The sequence below is a fragment of the Colobus angolensis genome, unplaced genomic scaffold, assembly GCF_000951035.1.
Source record: "Colobus angolensis palliatus isolate OR3802 unplaced genomic scaffold, Cang.pa_1.0 Scaffold123, whole genome shotgun sequence".
Classification (NCBI taxonomy): Eukaryota; Metazoa; Chordata; class Mammalia; order Primates; family Cercopithecidae; genus Colobus; species Colobus angolensis.
In genome coordinates this window covers 6114023-6138221 of record NW_012113475.1, presented here as the reverse complement: position 1 = coordinate 6138221, position 24199 = coordinate 6114023, and the positions used below count along the sequence as shown (strand labels likewise).

Here is a 24199-nt window from a genome sequence, read left to right as displayed (position 1 = left end):
TGATGTCCACAGGGGACAAATTTTACCATTTATGTAAGTTCTTCCAAATCGCAGACCTAGTGGCAATTCTGGATCTTGTCTCCAAATTTTGATGATATATTGTAATTGAGGCCTGTAGCTTCCCATGAGTTATTTAACTATAAACACCAACAAAATGTATGTACTGCTAGAAAATAGACCATTTCTAGCCTTTCATGGATTGGATCCTAGAGTTTTAGAAACAGCGGTTATTTTCTCTCTCAATGGCTCACTTTATGAAGAGCCAAAGTATACATAGTAAAATTGTATCTTGGAGGCCAGAAAAATATCTTTAGCATAATTTTGTTCATTGTTTTCTGAACAAAATTTCTTGTTACGTTGCTTCAGATGAACACAGTTTTTCCTTTCCTTACATAGCTATATTTTTTTAATATTCTTGTATAAGTTTGTGTTGTAAGGATTGAAGCTTCATTTAATTACTGCAGTCATCTCTTAAAATTCTCCTTTCACTATAGAATTCTCCTTTCCCTAGGAACAGTGCAGCAAATATGAGCTGTGTCATTAGAAACCAAGATTTCTTGATTTTCTTTCTTGTAAGTGGCTTTCTTTCTTTGTATCACAGGCCAATCTGAAAGTATTCTTCCAGAAATTCTTTGATACGAAGGCATGCAAAGCCAACTTTTTTTTTTTTTTTAATACTTTAAGTTCTAGGGTACATGTGCACAACATGCAGGTTTGTTACATATGTATACATGTGCCATGTTGGTGTGCTGCACCTGTTAACTCGTCATTTACATTAGGTATATCTCCTAATGCTATCCCTCCCCCATTCCCCCACCCCAAGACAGGCCCTGGTGTGTGATGTTCCCCTTCCTGTGTCCAAGTGTTCTCATTGCTCAATTCCCACCTATGAGGAAGAACATGCAGTATTTGATTTTCTGTCTTTGGGATAATTTGCTCAGAATGATGCAAAACCAACTTTCAGAATAAAATGGTGAACAAAAGCCTGCTTAGGAGAAAGAATTTAGATCTTAAATTTGCTTGATATGTACAGTTAGGCCAAAGAGAGTTGGATAATCCCAAGAAAATGTCAGCAAATGATTGTAACCTGTTTCTTTTCTTTCACTCTAGTAATCTATATTTTGGAGGCAATCTCATGCAGTAATTAATCGCAAAGACTCTGAAGGCTGACTACTAGGTTCAAATATTGGATCTTCTGCTTGCTAGGTTTGAGACCTTGGCACTAAAATCTTGAGTGAGTACCAGGTACACGATAAATGCAAATGTCCATGTTTGCTGTTATTAGCCCTCTGTGGAGTCCTACAAATTTTCTGACACCTTCTTATTCTCCAAAATTTCCTTTTTCTAGACTTCATGAGGAAAACACACCTCTTCAGATTAATCTGTTTTTGAAATATAAGAAAATTCCAAATATACGAATTCCTTTAATAGGTACATTTTGGTTGCCTCTTCTTGATAACTGCTAGGAAGGCACTTTAATCTCGACAAAAAAAAAACAAAACAAAAAAACTCTCTAAATTACACTTTTGTTTGCATTATCTTAGTACCTATAAATAGTAAGTCCATCCTGTGACCTGGGATTATCAGAATGGGTGGCCTTCCTTTGATCTGAGAATCTTGCCTTTCTTGCTAGACTTGGGGACAAAGATAACTTGTGCACCTGTAACTCTCAGCCCATAAGTTCTGTGCCTTTTTGGACTTAGTTTCATTCAATTATCATGTAAGACAGAGAAATGTCTTCAGGGGGAAAATTATGTCATGAAATAATAGAGTAGGAAGTGACTTCAGAAGTCACCAGAATATCTCTTTTATTTTCCAAGAACTGAGGTTCAGAGAGGAGATATGACTCTTTTGGGGGCCATAGGACAGGGCACAGGCAGAGGTGGGACTTACTGCACAGTCCTTCCTCCTACAGTACAAGTTGTAATGATACAGAGGTGACATTAATTGATTCTGGAAAAATCTTGAAAAAGAAATTAACTTAATGCTTATTTTCTTCATTCTTGACAGAAAGAACACAAACTCTTGTGAACGAGATTCAAATGTCTGAGGAATTTTCTATCTATAAATGCTTTCATGACAAGGCCTAGTCAGTTATGCAACTACACTCAAGGGTGCATGCACCATTTGTGATGTTGTTTTGTAGGCATTCAATGCAATGTAGGCAAGTGATTGGTTCAATGCCTGGCCCACAGGAAACTTAATGAATTTTAGCTATTTATATTACTATTATTTGCCTACATATGGGAATCCTCTTTTAGCCTAAAGGCTAGGTAGTGAAAGATTTGCTCATAATCTTGGATATAATTACCATATCATTCTTCACAGTATCTGAAGAGGCAGACAAGAAAAATAGCATAACCATTATTGAAATCTGGGAAAACACAGCCACTAAAATATTTGCAGGCATGTTTCAATGACTCAAGGAGGTTAGAAGCAGAAAAACATACTCTTTATTTCCTGTCTTTTCAACCCCAGGTTTAAATAAGTCAGTTTAACATGTTTTTAGTTTTTCAAATAACTAACTATAAAAAGGAAAACTGTTTTATTAGATAAAATACACAAAAGTAAACCAAACTACTCTAGAAGCTGAGGAAAGGAAGTTTTGTATGCTGCTCCTGGACACTTCCTCCCTTCCCCATCAACAGACTAGCTAGAAAAGGAGAAATAGGTTTGTTTGAACACTTCTCTTTTACCAAAATAAATAAAGAGGAACAAATATGTGGGCCACTTTTAAAAAATGGTATGTATTTTTCCATTACTTATCGAGCAACTGCTTGCTAAGCAAGGCACTAAGTGACTTAAATGCACAAACTCGTTGAATCCTTTCAACTCTGAGTAGAATGATTTTTATCATCACCATTTTACAGATAAGGAAACTAAGGGAGCTGCCTAAAGTCCCAGAGCTTGCAAATAATGGAACTGAGATTCCTCTAAGTGGTCATGATTCCAGGATGAAACTCTTTAATCACTATCTTGTATAGTCACATTACTACACAGGTGGGCAAATAAAGAAAACAAGGACAGAAATGGACTATGATTTAATGTTGGATTTTTAACAGCAGTTAGGAATTTGCTAATTCAATACCACAGGATTAAAAGTTTTCCAACTAGAAAGCCCTGGAGAAAATGAAGATATAGTCACTAAATTATAATAGGCCTTCCAATAACTGTGTGGAATAATCATACAACTTGACACATTTATTCATGGGTATTTGTCATGCAGTCCGGTCTGGATGCACAACATGATCCTGAAGGGTGTGTGGCATGAAGAAGTCACTGCCCTGGAGAGCAGAGAACTGAGAGGTAACAATCTGTGAGGGTTTTCACTTTGCCCTTGCCCTTTTCCTCCTCCCTATTCCAGTAGACACTTGGCTCCGTGCTCATCTCCTCAGGAGAAGATGAAGCAGGATGAAAAATAAAAGTTGTCTGACAGCTATTTCTCTTCCTGCTGTTAGTGTCCAAAACTTAACCACAGAAAAGGAAAGAATTCCTGAGCATAGATTGTTGAAGGGAAATGATCTTCCCCTCAGGTGAACTGCGAATAACATTAACAATTGATCTCACTCATGGATCCCTAACTATGGATTAGACACACTTTGAAGCAGGTATCTGTGTACTCATTTAATTCTCTAAAGGCCTATGAGGGAGTTATTACTAATGTTAGAATGCTCCATGAAGATTTGTTTTTGTCTGATTTTATTTACTGCTGTATCTTTATTTATTTATTTATTTATGTAATTTTGAGACAGAGTCTCCCTCTGTCGCCAGGCTGGAGTGTAGTGGCGTGATATTGGCTCACTGCAACCTCCACCTCCTGGGTTCAAGTGATTCTCCTGCCTCAGCCTCCCACGTAGCTGGGATTCCAGGCATGTGCCACCACACCCAGCTAATTTTTGTATTTTTAGTAGAGACGGGGTTTCACCATGTTGGCCAGGATGGTCTCCATCTCCTGATCTCGTGATCCACCCGCCTCGGCCTCCCAAAGTGCTGGGATTACAGGAGTGAGCCACCACGCCCGGCCTCATTTACTGCTATATCTCTAGCATTCAGAACAATACCTGGCAAAGATTAGGAACAAATAAATATTTATTGTAGAATGAATCTCCATCTAAAGGTGAAGGAGCTTAGGCACAGAGAGATTAAGTTACCTGCCCAAAGTCCCACAGCTGGTAGAAGACTAGGAGAGTTAGGGCATCCCCACCTGGGCTGGGAGAAGAGATGAGAGGACGGGAAAGCTGTGCTTCCCAAGAATAGAGGAGCCCTGGGACCCTCTTGTGCCTCCAAGGAGGTGGCAAGACCACAGAGAAGTGGCTCTGTTGGGTACTTGGCAAGTGGAATCTCAGGCAGCGTTGTGATTAAACTGCCACACTGGGACAAGAAGGCAGCAAAATGAGAATGCTACAGGAGCTGCAGAGAGCTCCTGGAGTGGAGGCCATGCACACAAGGACAATGGATGCCTCTAGAGCAGCCTCTGTTGATTGGTGACCAAGGATCAAGTGGCTGCTCCTTCCCCAATCTATGCTGTGTTGCTCTGCTTTCCTCCAGCCAAAACAACTGGTCGTAAAAGAGAAAATTGTAATACAAAATGAGAAAAGTGCTATTTTTTGTATACTTTTTTTAAACTGAAGCAGCCTCATATTATATATAGGCAGCATTATGTAAGGAAAAATATTAAATGTGTCATCAGAAGGCCTAGGTTTTAATCCTAGCTTGTCCCATCAAAAATTTGCAGGCAATTTACCTAATTTCCCTGTGTCTCAGTTTCCTCATTTATAAAAATAGAGATTAAAAATCATTGAGGTGAAGATAAAATGATTTTTAAAAAAAATATAAGTTAAAGTTGTCAAAGATAATAAATGCATTGTGTTAATTTTGTATAACTCCCACTCCCATCCCATTTGCACTTGATTTTGACACACATGTATCATTTTTTGGTGGGTAAAGGGCTACACTGTAACTTTTTACAGACTAGTATTTATATTTACTTTCATTTCTGATGTTTATACTAAGTGGATGTAAACATATTTTGCAAAATTGAAAGCACTTTAGAAATAAATATTACATGATTGATAGGTTGCTATTGTTGCCTGTGGGAGAATTATCCGGAAGTTGAAAGCCAGTCAGTCATTGAAATGTTTCATGAACAATCCTCAGGCTCAGTAAGGCCCAGGCAGGCATTTTGTTGGATCTTTTCACTGAGCTATCCTAATATTATAGATCAAAATAATCCCTTTACAAAGAAGTGAAAAAATAAATTTCTAAAATGTCTAGGCATTTGTTACTAAATTGTAAAAGGATCACAAACAAGATGAATTGGAAACTTCTACACCAGCTTTACTTTAAACACTTTGGCTTTTCTGAGAAATGAGAGTAAATGAAATAAACCAGCAGTAATGCAAATTTACAGTCCTTGCAAAAATGTGAACTATAAATTAGGGTCAGTCTATCATCAGATGTATATTAGTGGTCATGACGTGCCTGGCACTCCTCTTAGAACTGAGGAGGCAATAGTGAACAAGACAGTGAAGTCCCTGCCTTTACAGAGCTTACATTCTACTGGGAGAAACCAAAAGCAAACAAATGAAATACATGACATTGTTAGACACTGCCTTGAAGGAACATACAGCAGGTACAGGAGAGACTGTTTCTAAAATAGGGAAGCAAGGCATGTGCACATCTGCAAAGATGACTTCATTGCATTCAGGTTTTCTTATTCTCCAGGAGCCTATGGTGTAAGACTAAAAATAAGTGAACATGTAACAGTGGGCATACATATGTAGCTATAACTTTGACTTTACCTTGTATGCAAATGTGTTGGGTGAGTTATATCCAGATATCCTGTATAACCAGCAGTCTTTGCAGGCTTGAACTGCCTGGCATGCGTGTTTTATCTAAGAAAAGAAGGAAGAGCGTTACGTGGAAGGAAGTTGCCTGTCCTCTCATTGGTTTGTGATTATCACTTACTCATCATATAAACTCAAGGTGCAGTCACATACCCAGGGATACAGGACACGACAGACTCCTGAGAGACACAACACAGGTAAGTAATATTATTGAACTCCACATAGATAAGAAATGAGATATGCTTTACTCTTTACATTAGGGTTTTTATTATTCTCATATCCTGTTTGTGACTGAGTAACTCTCTTGTGAGTTATTTTCATGATTGTGCTCACTCGGACCTTGTCTTACCCAGAGCCTCTCCATATATGTGAATATGTGAAAATCAAATAGTCATTTTTAAGAGAAACATAGGTACAGAAGATTTTAAAAGACCTCTTCAAGTGGATTTTAACATAGAAAATATAATCAATGCTAGAGGAAAAATCCTGTCTTAATCAGGGTTTGTGACTACTTCCAGAATTTTCCCAAGTGATTCTTCAATCACTTGGATTGATGGAACAGAGAATTTTATCTTATGGCTCTTCACTTTCTTTCCTTTTGTTTAAAGTTTAAGAATTTTACTGGTAATATTTTCTATTATTTTAAGGCACATTTTGTTGAAGCATCTCCATGTTTTGATAAGAATTGCATTCTGTCATCATTTGGCTTCAGAGATAGTTGAAGGGATTTACCCCAGGCTAGGAATTTCAACTCACAGCTCCCAAAGGCTATTTCAGTGATTCCTCTTGCTTTGGCTTTAATGTGAAACAGTCACTTAAAATGATATTTAGTTGATATTTGATTAAAAAAAATTAGAGCTTTCAGCTTGCTAATTCAAAGTTAAACATCCAGTGCTTGATGGAAATCAATATCTTACTCAGTCAACAATAATTCTTCTATTTCTCTATTGTCCTATAATTTAACTCCAACCTGGCAACTTTTCCAGAACTGAACTTGAAATGCCCAGGGACACTGTGAAATGAGGGAAATAACATTCTTTACCACAAATGTTAGGGGTAATAAAAAGCCATTATTTAATGTCAGTGTATGCAAGAAGTTCCCATGTGGACAACAGTATCTCACATGATTGCCATCTGAATCCAATTTTTACATTTCAGAACACCAGGATCTATATAATGGGAGTGTAAACATGCTCTAGGGCATTACATTTTGTATAAGTTTATTACTGGGCAAGTTAAGATCTACATCTTACACTCAAAGAAGAGCTATAGCAAATTCACAAGTAATCTTTGTTTCTATACCTCAAAATCAGATTATTGCATAATTACTAAGCATGTAAAAAACTGTCTGGACTGCCCACATATGTTTGAATTATTGATGTTTCTTATTTAAGAGTAAGAGCTTAAGTTGGCTAACATTTTGTACTGAATTGTAGAATGGCTAATACTTAATTCCTTATCTGTAAGTTTTCTAACCAACAAAATTATTTCAAAAGTTCTCTTTTTTGAACTAAAAATATTTTGGTTGAAGTCTTTACTAAGATGTTTAGTATAGGCAGTGGATATTGATTAGCCTGTGTTGTCAGAGACTTGAAATTGGATTGTTGTCATCTTTCTGGCACAGAAACTAGAATTTTTGAGACAATTTTTTACTGTGCTTTTACAGCAATATACAGAATAGTATATTGTTAAATTGTTTTATTATAAAAGTTTGTAATTTTTTCAATGATTATGTTAAAATTGCCTCTGAGAATGAATTAATCAGATGAAATAAATCAGCATTGTATTAGTTTTCACGCTGCTGATAAAGACATACCTGAGACTGCGTAATTGATAAAGAAAAAAAAGGTTTGGCTGGGCGCGGTGGCTCATGCCTGTAATCCCAACATTTTAGGAGGCTGGCGGATCACCTGAAGTCAGGAGGTCCTGGCCAACATGGCGAAACCACGTCTCTACTGAAAACACAAAAATTAGCCCGGTGTAGTGGTGGGCGTTTGTAATCCCAGCTACTGGGGAGGCTGAGGCAGCAGAACCGCTTGAACCCGGGAGGGGGAGGCGGCAGTGAGCCGAGATCGCGCCACTGCCCTCTAGCCTGCGCGACAGAGCAAGACTCCTTCTCAAAAAAAAAAAAAAAGAAAAAGAAAAAATTAGCTGGGCGCGGTGGTGGGCGCCTGTAATCCCAGCTACTCCGGTGGCTGAGGCAGGAGAATTGCTTGAACCTGGGAAGCGGAGGCTGCAGTGCGCCAAGATCGCGCCGCTGCATTCCAGCCTGGGCGACAGAGCGAGACTCCATCTCAAAAAAACAAAAACAAAAAACAAGAAAAAAGAAAAGAAGGAAAGACAGAAAAGGTTTAGACCGGGCACAGTGGCTCACGCCTGTAATCCCAGCACTTTGGGAGGCCCGGGCAGGCGGATCACGAGGTCAGATGATCAAGACCATCCTGGCCAACATGGTGAAATCCCATCTCCACTAAAAAATAAAATACAAGAATTAGCTGTATGTAGTGGCACACGCCTATAATCCTAGCTACTTGAGAGGCTGAGGCAGGATAATCGCTTGAACTCAGGAGGCGGGGATTTCAGTGAGCCTAGATTGCGGCCACTGCACTACAGTTCCACATGGCTGGGGAGGCCTCATCATCATGGCAGAAGAGGAAGGGACGTCTCACATGGCGGCAGGCAAGAAGGAACCAGAGCCAAGTTAAAGGGGAAATCTCTTATAAAATCATCAGATCTCGTGAGACTTACTTACTACCGTGAAGTCAGTATGGGGGGAAACCGCCTCCATGATTCAATTATCTCCCACCAGGTCCCTCCCATGACACGTGGGAATTATGGAAGCTACAATTCAAGATGAGATTCTGGTGGGGATATAGCCAAACCATATCAAGCATTATATAAAGTTAAAAAAAGCTACAGGAAAGAAAGGAAGTACCCAAGATAGTACTTTAGAAAACACTGTTACTTCCATGTAAAATAGCTTATTTCCTAATGCATATATTAATATTAAAAGTTAAATCTTCTGCACTGGATAGCTGTGTTCATATGAGTTTATATATGTAAGTTTCTATCCAGGGTATTTATTAGTCATTTATGTATGTGTTCTTTGAGAAACCGTATAGGTTATTTTTCAAACAGAATTCTAAATGAGCTTTTTATCTATCTGCTGAATTAGTAACTTTACACGACATACTTTGGGGTGTAAGGAAGTCAGTGGTTAATTTTAGATGCAAAGATCTTTAGATGTAAAGATCTTCAAACACTATCAGCTTTCAAACTTCATGCTTCTGTATCATTTCAGAAAACATGCAGTTTTCTCTACATGAGATTCTTAATACAATGACAGTGGAAGGGTTCAGAAATGAAGCTAACAGGAAACATGAGACCAGAATGATATTGGAGTTTTGCTATGCTAGTCAAATCATGCCAAGATAACCTAGATGTTATTTCTGTGTACGATAGAAAGTTGGGGTCTAATTATGCTTATTTTCTGTCTATTGTTTCAGAACCATTTTAGTCTAATTTCTTTATGTCCTCACTCTATGTCATGTCTGTCCTAAATGTGAGGTTCTGTTTTAAGACAACGCACCTCTGAACAAATATTGCATTACAAGGCTTTTTATCTAAGTCTTGCTCTCTGGTACATCAGGTCTTCCTCTTCTGTTCTCTTTTTTTGTTTGTCTTGGCTATTTTGGTCCTTAGCATTTCCATTTGAAATCTAGGATCCAGTTTATCTGTAGAATCTCTTGATTTTTAAATATAGACAATCATTTTGATTGCAAATGGAGAGCTGTGTTGCTCCCTTCCTACAACTTACAAATGTTATTTATTATTGTCTTACATTATTGAATTAGCTAGGCTGTCCAGCATTATGCTGAATAGTAGATGTTACAGTGGGATTCTTGTTATTCCTGACATTAAAGAAAATGCTTTTATTGGTTCACCATTATGTATGATGTTTGCTGTTAAGTTTTCAGTAGAGACTCTTTATACGGTTAAGGAAGTATTCTATTACTAGTTTGCTAACAGGTATTATATTTTGTTGTTTTTTTCATTTTGCTGAGTTTTGATCACAAATGAGTGATAATGTTATAAATGCTTTTTAAAAGCATTTAGTATCTATTGAGATGATAGTATGTTTTATGATAATTCTCTTTCTTTTTTTTGAGAGAGAGAGTCTCATTCTGTCACCCAGGCTGGAGTAAAGTGGCGCGATCTTGGCTCACTGCAACCTCTGCCTCCCAGGTTCAAGCAATTCTCGTGCCTTAGCCACCTGAGTAGCTGGAATTATAGGCTCACGCCACCACACCCAGCTAATTTGTATATATTTTTTATAGAGACGGGGTTTCACCATGTTGGCCAGGCTGGTCTCAACCTCCTGACCTCAAGTGATCTGCCTGTTTCGGCCTCCCAAAGTGCTGGGATTAGAGATGTGAGCCACTGTACCCAGCCTGGTTTTTCTCTTTTAATACAGATGGATGTTCTGATATAACATCTTGCATTCCTGAGACAAACAGAAAATATAATCATGCAAATAACTACAGAAATGTCATGTAAAAAGTACAGCTTCATTAATGAGTTACAACTGTTGAAAGAATATTTTAAAAGGCAAGATAAGCATTTGTTAGCTGCTATTGGGCCTCTGCCAAATCTTAGACTTCAAGATATTTTTGCAGAGAAATATAGATAGCTACCAACCTATGCTGAGAATTTTTAAATGTCTTCTTTACTTGAGTCAAATACAATATAAAACAGCTTGATTTTGAAAATTAACAACAATAAAAAACAATCACTTTGTTTTCATGCAGAATTCATCAGGTGGACACTGATATCTATGTGGTAGTTGATCGAATGAGAAAAGGTTATATGTTTAACGTTTAATGCTGTTAACTTTTTTTTCTTTTTTTGAGATGGAGTCTTGCCCTGTCCCCCAGGCTGGAGTGCAATGGCATGATCTTGGCTCACTGCAACCTCTGCCTCCCTAGTTTCAGCGATTCTCCTGCCTCAGCCTCCTGAGTAGCTGGGATTACAGACGCCTGCCACCACCCCCAGCTCATTTCTGTATTCTTAGTGGAGCTGGGGTTTTACCATTTTGGCCAAGCTGGTCTCAAACTCCTGACCTTGTGATCCGTCTGCCTTGGCCTCCCAAAGTGCTGGGATTACAGGCGTGAGCCATGGCGCCCTGCGTAATGCTGGTAACTTTTAATGTTGTAGGGAGAAAATATAATTTCTTCATGCTGTGGAAACATTGACTATGCCAACAAAACCAATAAAAAATTTTATATAGAATGCTTTTCAAATAGAAGCTGCAGGCTGGGCACAGTGGCTCACGCCTGTAATCCCAGCACTTTGGGAGGCCAAGGGGGGTGGATCACCTGAGGCTGGGAGACGAACCTGAGACCAGTCTGGGCAACATAAGTGAAACCCCGTCTGTACTAGAAATAGAAAAATTAGCCAGGCATGATGGTGTATGCCTGTAATCCCAGCTACTCAGGAGGCTGAGGCCAGATAATTGCTTGCATCCGGGAGGCGGAGGTTTCAGTGAGCCAAGATTGAGCTACTGCACTCCAGGCTGGGGGATAGAGTGAGACTGTGCTGCAACAAAACCAAACAAAATGAAACGAAACACCAAATAGAAACTGCAACTACTAACCACACTTTTTCCACTCTGTAGGTTTTTAAAAATTGTTTTGATATTTAAAACAAATAGGTCCAGGAATTATAACAATTATGATTTTCCTGGATAAGAATAATCTCTTAATTATTACATTTTTTATTAACTATTTTGGTGCTCTTAGACCTTTTCCATTATTTATTTCTAAGCTCAACATTTCTAAGCAACCTGGAAAACAGTTCCATTGTTCTGATGGGCATTTCATTTAGTATCCTAAATTTGAACTCCTTTATATGTATATTTTTCCCCCAAAGAAATTTGTGGCTGTAAATCATGAAATTGTTATTAGTTTAGTCAGTTCTTGTCTCTTTCAAGGACATTTCCCCACATATCTATACATGTGGTGAGTGCTACATCTCAGTTGGGTGTAGACTAGACTGGCTGATGCAAACTGGGCAGGAATGATTGGCAGTAGTACCTCTCTCGTTTTAGCAAGGAGCACCAGCTTCACTCCACAACATCTGGACACAGAAACCAGGGCCAGAAAAAATGGTTTTGCTAGGAATTACCATCACCCTCACTTCCTGAACCTGGGAGCTTCTAGATAGGCAATGAAACAGTTATTTCCAGGTCATCCCCTTCCCACTAGACTCCAGGAATATATAAACTTGAAGTCAGGACTTGGCAACCTGGATTTTTATGATTTGCGTTTAACCTTTTATGTGATGTGATTTATTTTTACTTTTTGAGATGGAGTCTCACTCTGCTGCCCAGCCTGGAGGGCAGTAGCGTGATGTTGGCTCACTGCAACCTCTATCTCTGGGGTTCAAGCAATTCTCCTGCCCCAGCCTCCTGAGTAGCTGGGATTACAGGCACGCACCACCACACCTGGCCAATTTTTGTACTTTTAGTAGAGACATGTTGGCTAGGTTCGTCTCGAACTCCTGGCTTCAGGTGATCCTCCTGCCTCCAGGTGATCCTCCTGCCTCAGCCTCCCAAAGTGCTGGGATTACAGACATGAGCTGCTGCGCCTGGTCTGTGATGTGATTTTTGATGAAACTTTGTTTTAAGGCTTGAGCCCAACTTTCCTTTTTATCTAATTAGTATTCCATTAATATTCTTTAAAAACTTTCTTAGTAGGGAATAAACTATTTAAACTCACCACTTTAAATAATCATCTTTATACACTTTTATTCATTTAGGTACCATAATTATTATCTTTAGTGTGCTGTATTCATAGTGTTTATTATTGACTACAGAATGAGATCAAAGTCATTACTAATGCTAATGATTAAATTTGCCATTGTGCTATGTACCTTATATGCATTACCTCATTAATTTACAAATCCATGTTAATATCACTATTTATCAAAAGTGGTCTTTGAAATTCAGGGAGATTTGGCCGGGCGCGGTGGCTCAAGCCTGTAATCCCAGCACTTTGGGAGGCCGAGACAGGCGGATCACGAGGTCAGGAGATCGAGACCATCCTGGCGAATCCGGTGAAACCCCGTCTCTACTAAAAAATACAAAAAACTAGCTGGGCGAGGCGGCGGGCGCCTGTAGTCCCAGCTACTCGGAGGCTGAGGCAGGAGAATGGCGAAAACCCAGGAGGCGGAGCTTGCAGTGAGCTGAGAATTGGCCACTGCACTCCAGCCTCGGCCACAGAGCGAGGCGGCCAAATTCAAAGAATTGAATTTCAAATGAAAACATTTCTTTCTCAGTTGTTTGATCTTACAAAATTAAAATATATTCCACTACAAGTGCTTAAAGTCACTAACCATTTATAAATAATGAAAATGAAGATACAAATCACTGAAAACCCATAAGATTATAATGACTGAATTAGCCGATATTAGCAGGCATTTTGAAATGTAAGAATAGTTGGCCTTCTTCCTCTACAGAGGGAATGAAGGAAGATTGTCAGCAGAGGTTTCGAGATGGGGTGTGTTTTGTGGTGCAAGTAACCCAGTAAAACCCAGTAGCATGGATGCAGTCAGAGGGAACCAGAGAGCAGTGTTTCCCTAGGCCTTGGATGCCTAGAGGGAAAGCCACAGGTGAGGAAAGAGAGGCAAAGACAGGGTGGCATGGCACTCACATTCCTCTTGCGTGGGCCCAGCCCTTGGCTGTCCTTACCCAGATGTCCTCATAAACTCTGAGCTGTGTCACAAGAGCAAACAAAACAGGCAAAATATCAAATATTACGCATTACCAGTGACTGAAAGCAGGGCAGAATCATCTTAAAGTGGGAAGTTTTTTTGCTCCATGCTCTGAAGGTTGGTGTGTAGCTACCCACTTAATCTGAATATTTTTATAAATAAAGTTTGAATTTGGTTATTTCACTGTAATGTTCTAACTAGTGCTGAGAGAGAGAGAGAGATTCAGGATCTGATTTCAACCAAGTTTCCCCATATGTAATTAGATAGTGATTTATAATTTTGGTTTTGAAATATCCTCTAATGTCTCCAGTTATCTCAAGAGATGCCATAAAGTTTTCCAAGAAATTCTGAAGAAAAATATTGAGACATCTCTAGAGGGCTCTAAAAATAATCCCTCCCTTTTTCTTTTTCCAGAATTGCACCATGCCAAACTACAAACTCACTTATTTTAATATGAGGGGGAGAGCAGAAATTATTCGTTACATATTTGCTTATTTGGACATACAGTATGAAGATCACAGAATAGAACAAGCTGATTGGCCTGAAATCAAATCAAGTAAGTAGCACAAATAATACATGTAGGAAAAATATGGTTTCAGGACCTTTTGTTTTTCCTCAGGGAAATGAAAAAAAAAATCAAGGTTTTCAAAGCTCATGTAGCTTTAAATTGAGAAGCAGCAGTTCAGACAAACTAATTAAATGCTGTGTGATCGAGCAAACTTCCTATTAGAGGTGAAAACACAAACCTTACAGAAAGAGAATATAAAGGTAAACCAGTATAAAGCTTTATCAGATGAGAAGACGAGCTGAAATAAACGTGAGACTTTTTTTTTTCTATTTCATCACTGGGACAGATGAAGTGCACAGAGTTTAGATTATTTTTCCAGTTTTACGATCCTAGCAAGTAGAACTGAGTTTCAAACCCACGTCAGTTTAATACCAAGCTCAAGCTATTTGCACTAGACAATGCCAAAACAACAAGACTAGGATGACAGGCGTATTAACAATGAACTGCCACAGCCTTTGGAAGCACGAGCTCCTTAAAAGCCATTGCCCTTATAACCATTCTTTTTCTTAGCAGAGGCCTCTTCTCTGGTGAGATAGCGTATCTTATTTCTTATTATCATGACACTTTACCATTAATATCCACATGTTTCTTCTGATATCAGAATTTGCACATGGGATTTTAAGATGGTGAATATATAATAGGTGAACATTACTTTTATCCATGAATTAATTAGACCAAGATGGATAGAAAGGTGCAGATATTACATGTAGCAAATTTTACCCATTAGCTTTGAGATGTAAGTTCACTGAGTGCCTCATTCCCTATTCTATTTGAACTTTTCATTGTTATTGAAAATGGAATTTCTGTATTTTCTTAATATTTCCATAGATTTTCAGAGTGGAAAGGAATCTTAAAGTTCATGATGGTTAGAATGTAGTTTCAAATGTTTTAATAGACAAAGACACAATGTAAAAATTATCTTAAAAAGGATAGAAATTTCATTTACATAAAACCCCAAGTGGGTATCATGATTTTGCTCCATATAGTTGTCAAAGATTAGGTTTCTTGTTGATCTGCCACCCCTTGGTGTCTTATTTACACGGTGTGAGATAGCTCACGCTCCTTCCACATTGTGGCTCAGAGAAAGTATGAAAGAGGGAGGGGACACACCCCTTTTAACAGCATGACTAGAAAGTTGCATATGTCACTTGGTAAGCCCAATGGTCACATATCACTTCAAGGAAAATTGAGAGATGCTGATTTAATTGTGGATAATCATTTGCACAGCTAAAAATCCAGAGTTTTATTACTCTAAGAAGAAAGGAAAGAATAGGTACTACTAAGGAGCAGTTTCTATTACAAATGTTATTTGGTCTCATCTGCTGTCCAATTTAGCAGTGCTCTCTGGTGCTTGAAACCTGCTATGACACTCCCTCTGCTAGAACCTAGAAAATCTCTAGTCAACACATTCTATCATTGGATACTTGTATTAAAATGTTCTCCTGGACAAATTTGGTCAATTGCACACACGAGTTTACATTTTCTCTCTTTAAAACGCTTTTTCTCTCCTTTAATAACATTGAAGTACTTTTAAAAAGGGCCGAAGTCCATAAAGACAAAGAAATAAAGCTTGAATGTAGATATGATAGCACACAATTCTGGAAGCTAAAAAGCAGGCCAAAGAATGGTAAGGTGACTTAGTAGGCCCAAAGTTCAAACGTAAACCTTGAGGAGGAGAAGGCAAGCTAAATCACAGAGATACAGAAAAAGGGTCATGAATTTGTAGTAGCAGATAACTCTAAAAGTTGCGCTGACAGAGGACTGAGTGGAAAAATGTTGATGGAGAGTTTTTCTTGACCCCTTTGTCGGACTTGTGCTGGGGTGCCCCATTTACTTCACCCACTGCACTCAATCCCTTGTGGGAGGGAGCATGTGAGCGAGCGAGCATGGGATCCAGCTGAGCACTTTGGGCACTGGCAGGAGCAAGCTCTGCACGGGCCCTGCAGTGGCACCCAGGTTGGGGTACCTGGACCCCTGAAGCTCCAGAATGCATGTTACAATGCTCTCTTAGCCCTGCCATCCATGGACAGCAGTGTGGTATCAGCTCAGTGGGCTTCTTGCCTCATCGCATGGGGTAGCTGCCCTCCACCAGCAAGGGCAAAGGGCCAGTGTGACAGCCTTTTTTGGGTCCCTGTACTTGGTGGGTCCTGAGCTGTTGTCCAGTGTCCAAGAAGAATGTCGTCGTCCAGACACTTGAAGGATGGTGAAGGCAGAAAATTTTATTAAGTGAAGGAAATGGCTCTCAGCAGAGAGGGGAGCTGGAGAGAGGACAGAGTAGGCAGGTAGTCTTCCCCTGAAGTCAAGTCCTTTCTCCTCTGAAGTCCAGCCATCTCTCTGAAGTCAAGTCAACTCTCTCCAGCTGAGCCGCTTCTCTTTCCTCTATTAACTGAGTCTGGGGTATTCAAAGGCAGAGGATTGTGGAGCGGGGTGGGCCGTAGGTAGTTTTGGAAAAGGCAACATTCAATTGGTAAAAAAGCATTATTCAGAAAAAACCAATCAGAAGACAGCAGGCAAACAGGAATAGATTTTCTCATGCTGGGTCACAGGTTTCAGGCTTTTTGGCTTGAAGATGGGGTTTCCCTGGGGACCTGCTGTTGTGTACCTAGAATTTCTCTGCCTCCTGCCTCTATCAATGTGAAGAAGCACTGTGACCACCATATCCCTTCTCCTCCCTAGAATAAGCATGGAGGTTACTCTCAGGGGACGATAGACCAGAGGCTTCTGGGACAACAGACATGTCTGAGGACACAATTTTATAATAAAGGTGGGATTCAATGGAAGTCTAGAAACTAAATGGTGAGATCCATAGCACCTTTCCCCTGCTCTACAATCAGAATGCTACAACCAGGCTAATATTCCTCAAGCAGAAATTGGAGAAATTCTCTCTGGGGAAGCTGATCAGCCCAAGCTAATGAACGAATGAGAGTTTCTTAATGAAACAGCCCAGCCCAATCTGTTGGCAAGCCCCTCCCATGCATGCTGAGCTTACAGGTAGTTTTTATTTCTTTGCTTTTTAAAACATAAATGGCAATCAAAAATCAATAGATATTTGAGAAAAATCTAACATAACACATACCTAAACAAAGAAGCAGAAAAAAAAGCAACTCTGAGGAAACCAAGATGATTTAGCAAGAAAAAAAAAACCACTTCAAACATTTTAAAAAATCCTCAGAGAAATAAGAGAAGATACTCTATACATGAAACAAGAACACTGTAATAGCAAACTAAATATGACCTGAGAAGGACTTTGTACTACTATATTTGAGTCCTTGTAGATGAACTGTAACCTAACTTAATAGGTAGACAAGATTAAAACCTAACTTAGGAATATGCATCTAAAAGAAGAGCTGAGTCTTGGCCAATCCCAGCAGCCACACTTCAACCACTCATATACTGCTGAGTGTTCAGACTGTGTTCAAATAAGGCAAACTGTGGGCTGTAACCAATCCAGTTGTTTCTGTACCTCACTTCCAATTTTTGTATGTCACTTTTTTTTTTGTCTATAAATTTGTTCTGATCATGAGGCATCCCCTGGAGCCTCTGTGAATCTGCTGTGATTCTGGGGGCTTCCCAATTTGCAAATCGTTCATTGCTTAGTTAAACTCCTTTAAATTTAATTCGGCTGAAGTTTTTCTTTTAACAACAGGGTGCCGTCAAAAGAAATGTTCAGAGACAAACAGTTCTTGAAAATTAAAAATATGATACAAACACATCAATAAAATGACAAAAAATAAAGATATTTTTCCAGAAAGCACAAAAATAGGATGAATAAATGAAAAATAAAAGAAGAAAAAAAGGAAAGTTGAAGCTCAGTTTAGGAGGTCCAACTTTCAAATAAAATTCTGGTAAGGGAGAACAGAAAATAGAAGGGAGACTAATTCTGAAAGACTGTTCCTTATACAAAGTTGAAATCTCTCTCCATATAGCTTTCATAGATTGGTCTTGGACTTATAATTTTAATCCATGGAGAAACAGATTACTCCTTCTTTTACAACCAAATAGTTAAAGAAACCTAGTTTCTTTAAAGACATCATGGAAAAAAAGCTATTGCTGAGTGGTCAGTTTAATACAAATGTTCTGAGTGAAGATAAAGGTCTTTGGCAGAATTTGTAATTGGGTCCCATTTAATTCATGCATTCATACCTCTACCTAGATAACAAATTTTGGAACTTCCTTGTTAGTTTCTCTGGTCATCATCTGGTCCAACTTTCCCATGCCTGACTCTACTTCTTGATTTAGATGCCATTTTCTCTGGACTATCTGAGATCTACAATCACATCCAGGTCCAAAGGACAATTCTCTTTTCTTCCTTGAGTGCTCATTTATATTCCCTGATTTGTATTTCTTCACCACTCAAGTAGGTGTCCTCCAAACAAGCTCCTGTTACTGTACATCTGCCATTTACTGCCATTTAATGTGTGATACCCATGGAGAACACAGTGTTTAAGGTACAAGAACAGCACAGAGCCAAATGGGACTATCATCCCTGTCATAAGACTAGACATCGTTGTAAGACATTCTACCAAGATCACAGTAGTTACTTTGCCAGCCACATCACATTGAGGCCTCATATTTAGTGTAACAAAATTCCTTAATGGTTTTTAAGCTTTAGAATACTCCTATTGACACCTCCAACAACACTGGGATTTTTTTTTTTTTTTTCTGGGATCAAATGAAGGACTTAGCATTTGTCTTCTTAAACGTCTTCCTGTTAGATGCAGCCCAATGTTCCAGATGTGGGCAGTTATCCCAGGGTTGGCTTGAACACTTCCAGTAGCTAAAAGCTCACTATCTCACAAGCAAACACATTCCATTGTCAATCGCTCTAAAGCAAACAAAATTATTCCTCATCTGCCCTTTATTCTACTACCCTTTGATTCTAGTTTCACATTTTAGAGGTAGTCAGAATAAGTCAAATTTTTCTTCTATTTGATAGTTCTGTCCTATTTGAGGTGGTTTTGTTCCACTTAGCTAGTTTTATTTCCTCCAGGTGAATAGTGCCAAGGTTCTTCAACCAATCCTCAAAAAAATAAGATTTTCAAACCTCTCACTAACTTGGAGACTATTCTCTGAGCTTGCTTTGATTTTTAATATCTTTCTCAAAACATGGCTCATAGAACTAAGAAAACAGCTGAACAAGGGTTCCAAGTGACCTCAGTGTGAAGCCTACTTTTACCAGGTGTGTGACTGGGGCAATTTATATAACCTCTTAACTTCATCCCCTCATTTATAAAATGAGATAGCTATCACCTACTTCATAGGGTTGTTGTAAGTGAAAGGAGACCTAGTGGGCATGCTGAATATTTAGTACAATGCCTAGCACAAAAAAAAACCCTCCCTGCCAAAAAAAATAGGCATTTTAATTCCCTCTTGTTCACATATTTTGCTTCAAATAAGGCATCCCAACTCACTTCAATTTCATTTGAGACTTTGTTTTGCTCACGGAAGTATCTCAGGCACCGAAAATAGTAGTTGGCACACTCAATACTTGAAGGTAAGTACTTAGAGGTATTTTTATTCCACATGTGAAGTATGATTCTCTTTTACTTATTTAGGTGTGAATATGAAAGATACTCAAAGGAGATACACATAGTTTATTCTAGTAGTTGTGGGAGGGTCATCAGAGTGTGATTGCACTTTATTATTTTCTCTCTTTTAAAATAATTTTATGTCTGAAACTAAGGCACTGGTTGGGAAAGTTGTAATCAATACACATGGCAAAGTATTATGTAGTCATTAAAAAAATGATGTTTCATTGATTTAGAAAGATGTTTAAAAGACATTGTGAAATGAAAAATGATTTACAAAAGATGATATGCATTATAATTTGTTTTAAAATATATATGGGAAATCAATTAAAATATTAAAATGGTTAAAACTATGTGACTGAATTATTTTTATTTATCAGTTTATAATTTTTCTATAATAAATGTATATTACTTTGTGACAAAAATATAATAGGTTTAGATAAGAAAACAATAGGATTTACAGATAAAATATTAATATGGTATCTGCTATCAGTCTGTCCGATATTTGTGCAAAAATGCTTGCTGCCTTGCTATACATTTCAAATAGTCCGTCATCAAAATGAAGCGGGGCTTCAAAATTAATGACTAGAGGTACCTGACACTCACTTCCTCAAAGAAGGATCAAAATAGCAAATAAATAACCACACATCTAATAGAGCATCTAAGAGAGAAGACTGGAATTCAGCTGGGAAGTGATAGGAAACTTCTGAGGCACAGAAAGAAAAGGAAGTGAAGCTGCTGAGTTGGCTGGAATCAGCTCGAAGCCAGGAGGGCCTCCCCATTGTTGGGAAAAGGTAAGAGAGATATCCCCAGTGGTCCACATTTACTCCACAGACTCCTGCAATTCTAGTCATGGGAGAGCCCCCTTGGGCCTTATGGGCCCTGAGACTAGGGTAGGGAGTGCCTGGAGTCCGTGTGAGAACATTTTTCCAGAGAGAAAGTTTGTGCTGTGTCCTACACACCCCCTGAGACCCAAGTAACTGCAGCATGGTGCCACTTGGAGAACCCAGTCCCCACCAGACTATATTTTGCCCTGGAACGCAAAAGCCCCTGCATCTCCATATCGTTGGAGCCATGCTGACATCCCCCTACAACTACCCAGAGGGCTGCAGCATTGCAATGCTGCCCTCACTCAGTGTTGTGGCTGGGTCTCCAGCACTTTAGCCCATGTGGTGTCCTAAACCTGGGGGAATGGACAGTGTTGCATATCAGAGAGGCTGCTGCTGTAACATAGGAAGCTAAAGCATGCAGTCTCCAGAGTCTGAGAGCTGCCTGCCTGGGGCTGTTGCCACAGACAGCAAACATGCCTACTCTAACATCAGGGCCACAATGTACCTGCATGTGCCTTTATGAAGCCTGGGGACCAGCTCACCGATATGCCATTCCAGGACCTGAGGATAGTACTGCCCCATCCATCACCACTAGCACTTACATGCACCATCTGGGGGCCTGAGGACCAGCCCACCGCTCCCACGACCACTGCCACTGGCACCCAAGCACATTATCCAGGGGTCTGGGGAACAATGTGCCCTGTCTGCTGCCACCGGTGCAAACATGCACTATCAGGAGACTTGAGGACAGGCCCATCCTGTCTGTCACTGCTGCTGCCAATTCCTGAATGCATTGTCCAGTGGCCTGAGGATCAACCTTCTCCACCAGCCACCACCAGTGCTTCTGCACATTATCCAGGGGCCTGAGATCAGGCCTGTTCTGCTTGCCACTATCACTGGGACTCACATGCATTGTCTAGGGGGCTGGATCTGCCTTGCCCAGCACTGCTGGTACCAGTGCATCCCATTCAGGGGCCTAGGAATCCACACACCCGGCCCACTGTAGCCACTGGTGCCTGAGGACCAGTCCACTTGGCATTCCCCTCCCTAGCAAAGCCTCACCACAGCCTCCACTAATAACTACAGCCTAAGCCACCGAGAAACTCATAGACACCACTGACACTGACTATAGCTGAAGAAATCATATGAAGACTACATTATTGCACCCACTCAGAATCAAAGCTAAAGTACCCTACTCAACCATCACTATATATACATCTATAGGAAAAAGGCTTTCCCTACAAAAATCAATCCATAAAATCGAAAGGAGTGACTATCATACCAGATGCACAGAAATCAACATAAAGACACAAGAAATATGAAAAAGGAAGGAAATAAGACATCTCCAAAGGAACACAATAATTCTCCAGTAACCAATTCCATAAAAAAGGAAATACATGAAATGCCTAAAAAAAGAATTGATAATAATGGTATTAAAGAAACTCAGTGAGATACAAAAGAATAAGGATAATACAAAGAAATCAGGAAGACAATGACCTGATTGAGAAATTTTAAAAAACAGATAGATATTATAAAAAATATCCAAACAGAATTCTGGAGCTAAAGAATTCAGTGAATGAAATTAAAAAAAAAAAATACAACTAGAGCATCAACAGTAGACTAGATCAAGCAGAAGAAATTCTGAACTTGAAGACAGGTCTTTTGAAATAACCCAGTCATACTCAAGAAAAAAAATAAAATGGAAGAAAGCCTGCATTACATCATTTGGGACACCATAAAGCAACCAAATGTTTGAATTTTGGGATTTGGGGAATTCCAGAAGGAGAAGAGATGGATGAAGACATGGAAAACCAATTAACCAAATGATAATTAAAACTTCCCAAGTCTAGCAAGAGATTTAGACATCCAGGTACATGAAGCTTAGGTAAGATTCAACATTAAAGTCATTAAACATGAAAGACAAACTGTCAAAACTCAAGGACAAAGAGAATTCCAAAAATAGCAAGAGAAAAGTATCAAGTCATATGTAAAGGAATCCTCATCAGACTAACAGTAGATTTCTCAGCAGAAATCTTAGAGGCCAGGAGAGAATGGAATGATATGTTCAAAGTGCTGAAAGAAAAAAAAAAAACAAACCTGCCAACTAAGAATACTATGACCAGCAAAACTATCCTTCAAAAATGAAGGAGAGATCTGTGCCAAGATGGCCAAAGGGGAACAGTTCTGGTCTGCAGCTCCCAGCGTGATTGACGCAGAAGACAGGTGATTTCTGCATTTCCAACTGAGGTACCTGGTTCATCTCATTGGGACTGGTTGGACAGTAGGTGCAGCCCACGGAGGGTGAGCCAAAGTAGGGCAGGACAGTGCCTCACCCAGGAAGTGCATGGGTTCAGGGGATTTCCCTTTCCTAGCCAAGGGAAGCCATGACAGACTGTATCTGGAAAATTGAGACACTGCCACCCAAATACTGTGCTTTTCCAATGGTCTTAGCAAACGGCCCACCAGGAGATTATATCTTGTGCCTGGCTCAGCGGGTCCCACGCCCACGGAGCCTTGCTCATTGCTAGCACAGCAGTCCAAGATCAAACTGTGAGGTGGCAGCCTGGCTAGGGGAGGGGCGTCTGCCATTGCTGAGGCTTGAGTAGGTAAACAAAGTGGCCAGGAAGCTCAAACTGGGTGGAGCCCACCACAGCTCAGTGAGGCCTGCCTGCCTGTGTAGACTCTACCTCTGGAGGGAGTGCATAACTGAACAAAAGGCAGCAGAAACTTCTGCAGACTTAAACATCCCTGTGTGACAGCTCTGGAGAGCAGTGGTTCTCCCAGCATGGTGTTTGAGCTCTGAGAATGGACAGACTGCCTTCTCAAGTGGGTCCCTGACCCCTGTGTAGCCTAACGGGGAGGCACCTCCCAGTAGGGGCTGACTGACGCCTCATACAGGCTGGTGCCCCTCTGAAATGAAGCCTCCAGAGGAAGGATCAGGCAGCAATATTTGCCGTTCTGCAATGTTTGCTGTTCTGCAGCCTCCACTGGTGATACCCAGGCAAACAGGGTCTGGAGTGGACCTCCAGGAAACCCCAACAGACCTGCAGCTGAGGGTCCTGACTGTTAGAAGGAAAACTAATAAACAGAAAGGAAGAGCATTAACATCAACAAAAAGGACATCCACACCAAAACCCCATCTGTAAGTCACCATCATCAAAGACCAAAGGTAGATAAAACCAAAAGATGGGGAGAAACCAGAGCAAAAAGGCTGAAAATTCTAAAGACCAGAGAGCCTCTTCTCCTCCAAAGGATTCCAGCTCCTTGCCAGCAACAGAACAAAGCTCGATGGAGAATGGCTTTGACGAGTTGACAGAAGTAGGCTTTAGAAGGTTGGTAATAACAAACTTCTCCGAGCTAAAGGAGGATGTTCAAACCCATAGCAAGGAAGCTAAAAACCTTGAAAAAAGATTAGACAAATGGCTAACTAGAATCAACAGTGTAGAGAAGACATTAAATGACCTGATGGAACTGAAAACTGTGGCATGGGAACTATGTGACACATGCACAAGCTTCAGTAGCCAGTTTGATAAAGTGGAAGAAAGGTTATCAGTGATTGAAGATCAAATTAATAAAATGAAGCAAGAAGAGAAGTTTAGAGAAAAAAAAGAGTAAAAAGAAATGAACAAAGCCTCCAAGAAATATGGGACTGTGTGA

General features: G+C 39.8%; 1 protein-coding gene across 1 annotated transcript in view; it reads left to right on the top strand.

Annotated features, from left to right (window-relative positions):
- Positions 1 to 5967: 5967 nt before the first annotated feature.
- Positions 5968 to 24199, top strand: part of HPGDS (hematopoietic prostaglandin D synthase) — a 37403-nt gene continuing 19171 nt past the window's right edge. The window contains exons 1-2 of the mRNA XM_011932822.1: positions 5968 to 6043; positions 14031 to 14172. Of these exons, the coding sequence (XP_011788212.1) occupies positions 14040 to 14172 (133 nt within the window). The 5' untranslated portion in view covers positions 5968 to 6043; positions 14031 to 14039. The remainder of the gene's footprint in view (positions 6044 to 14030; positions 14173 to 24199) is intronic.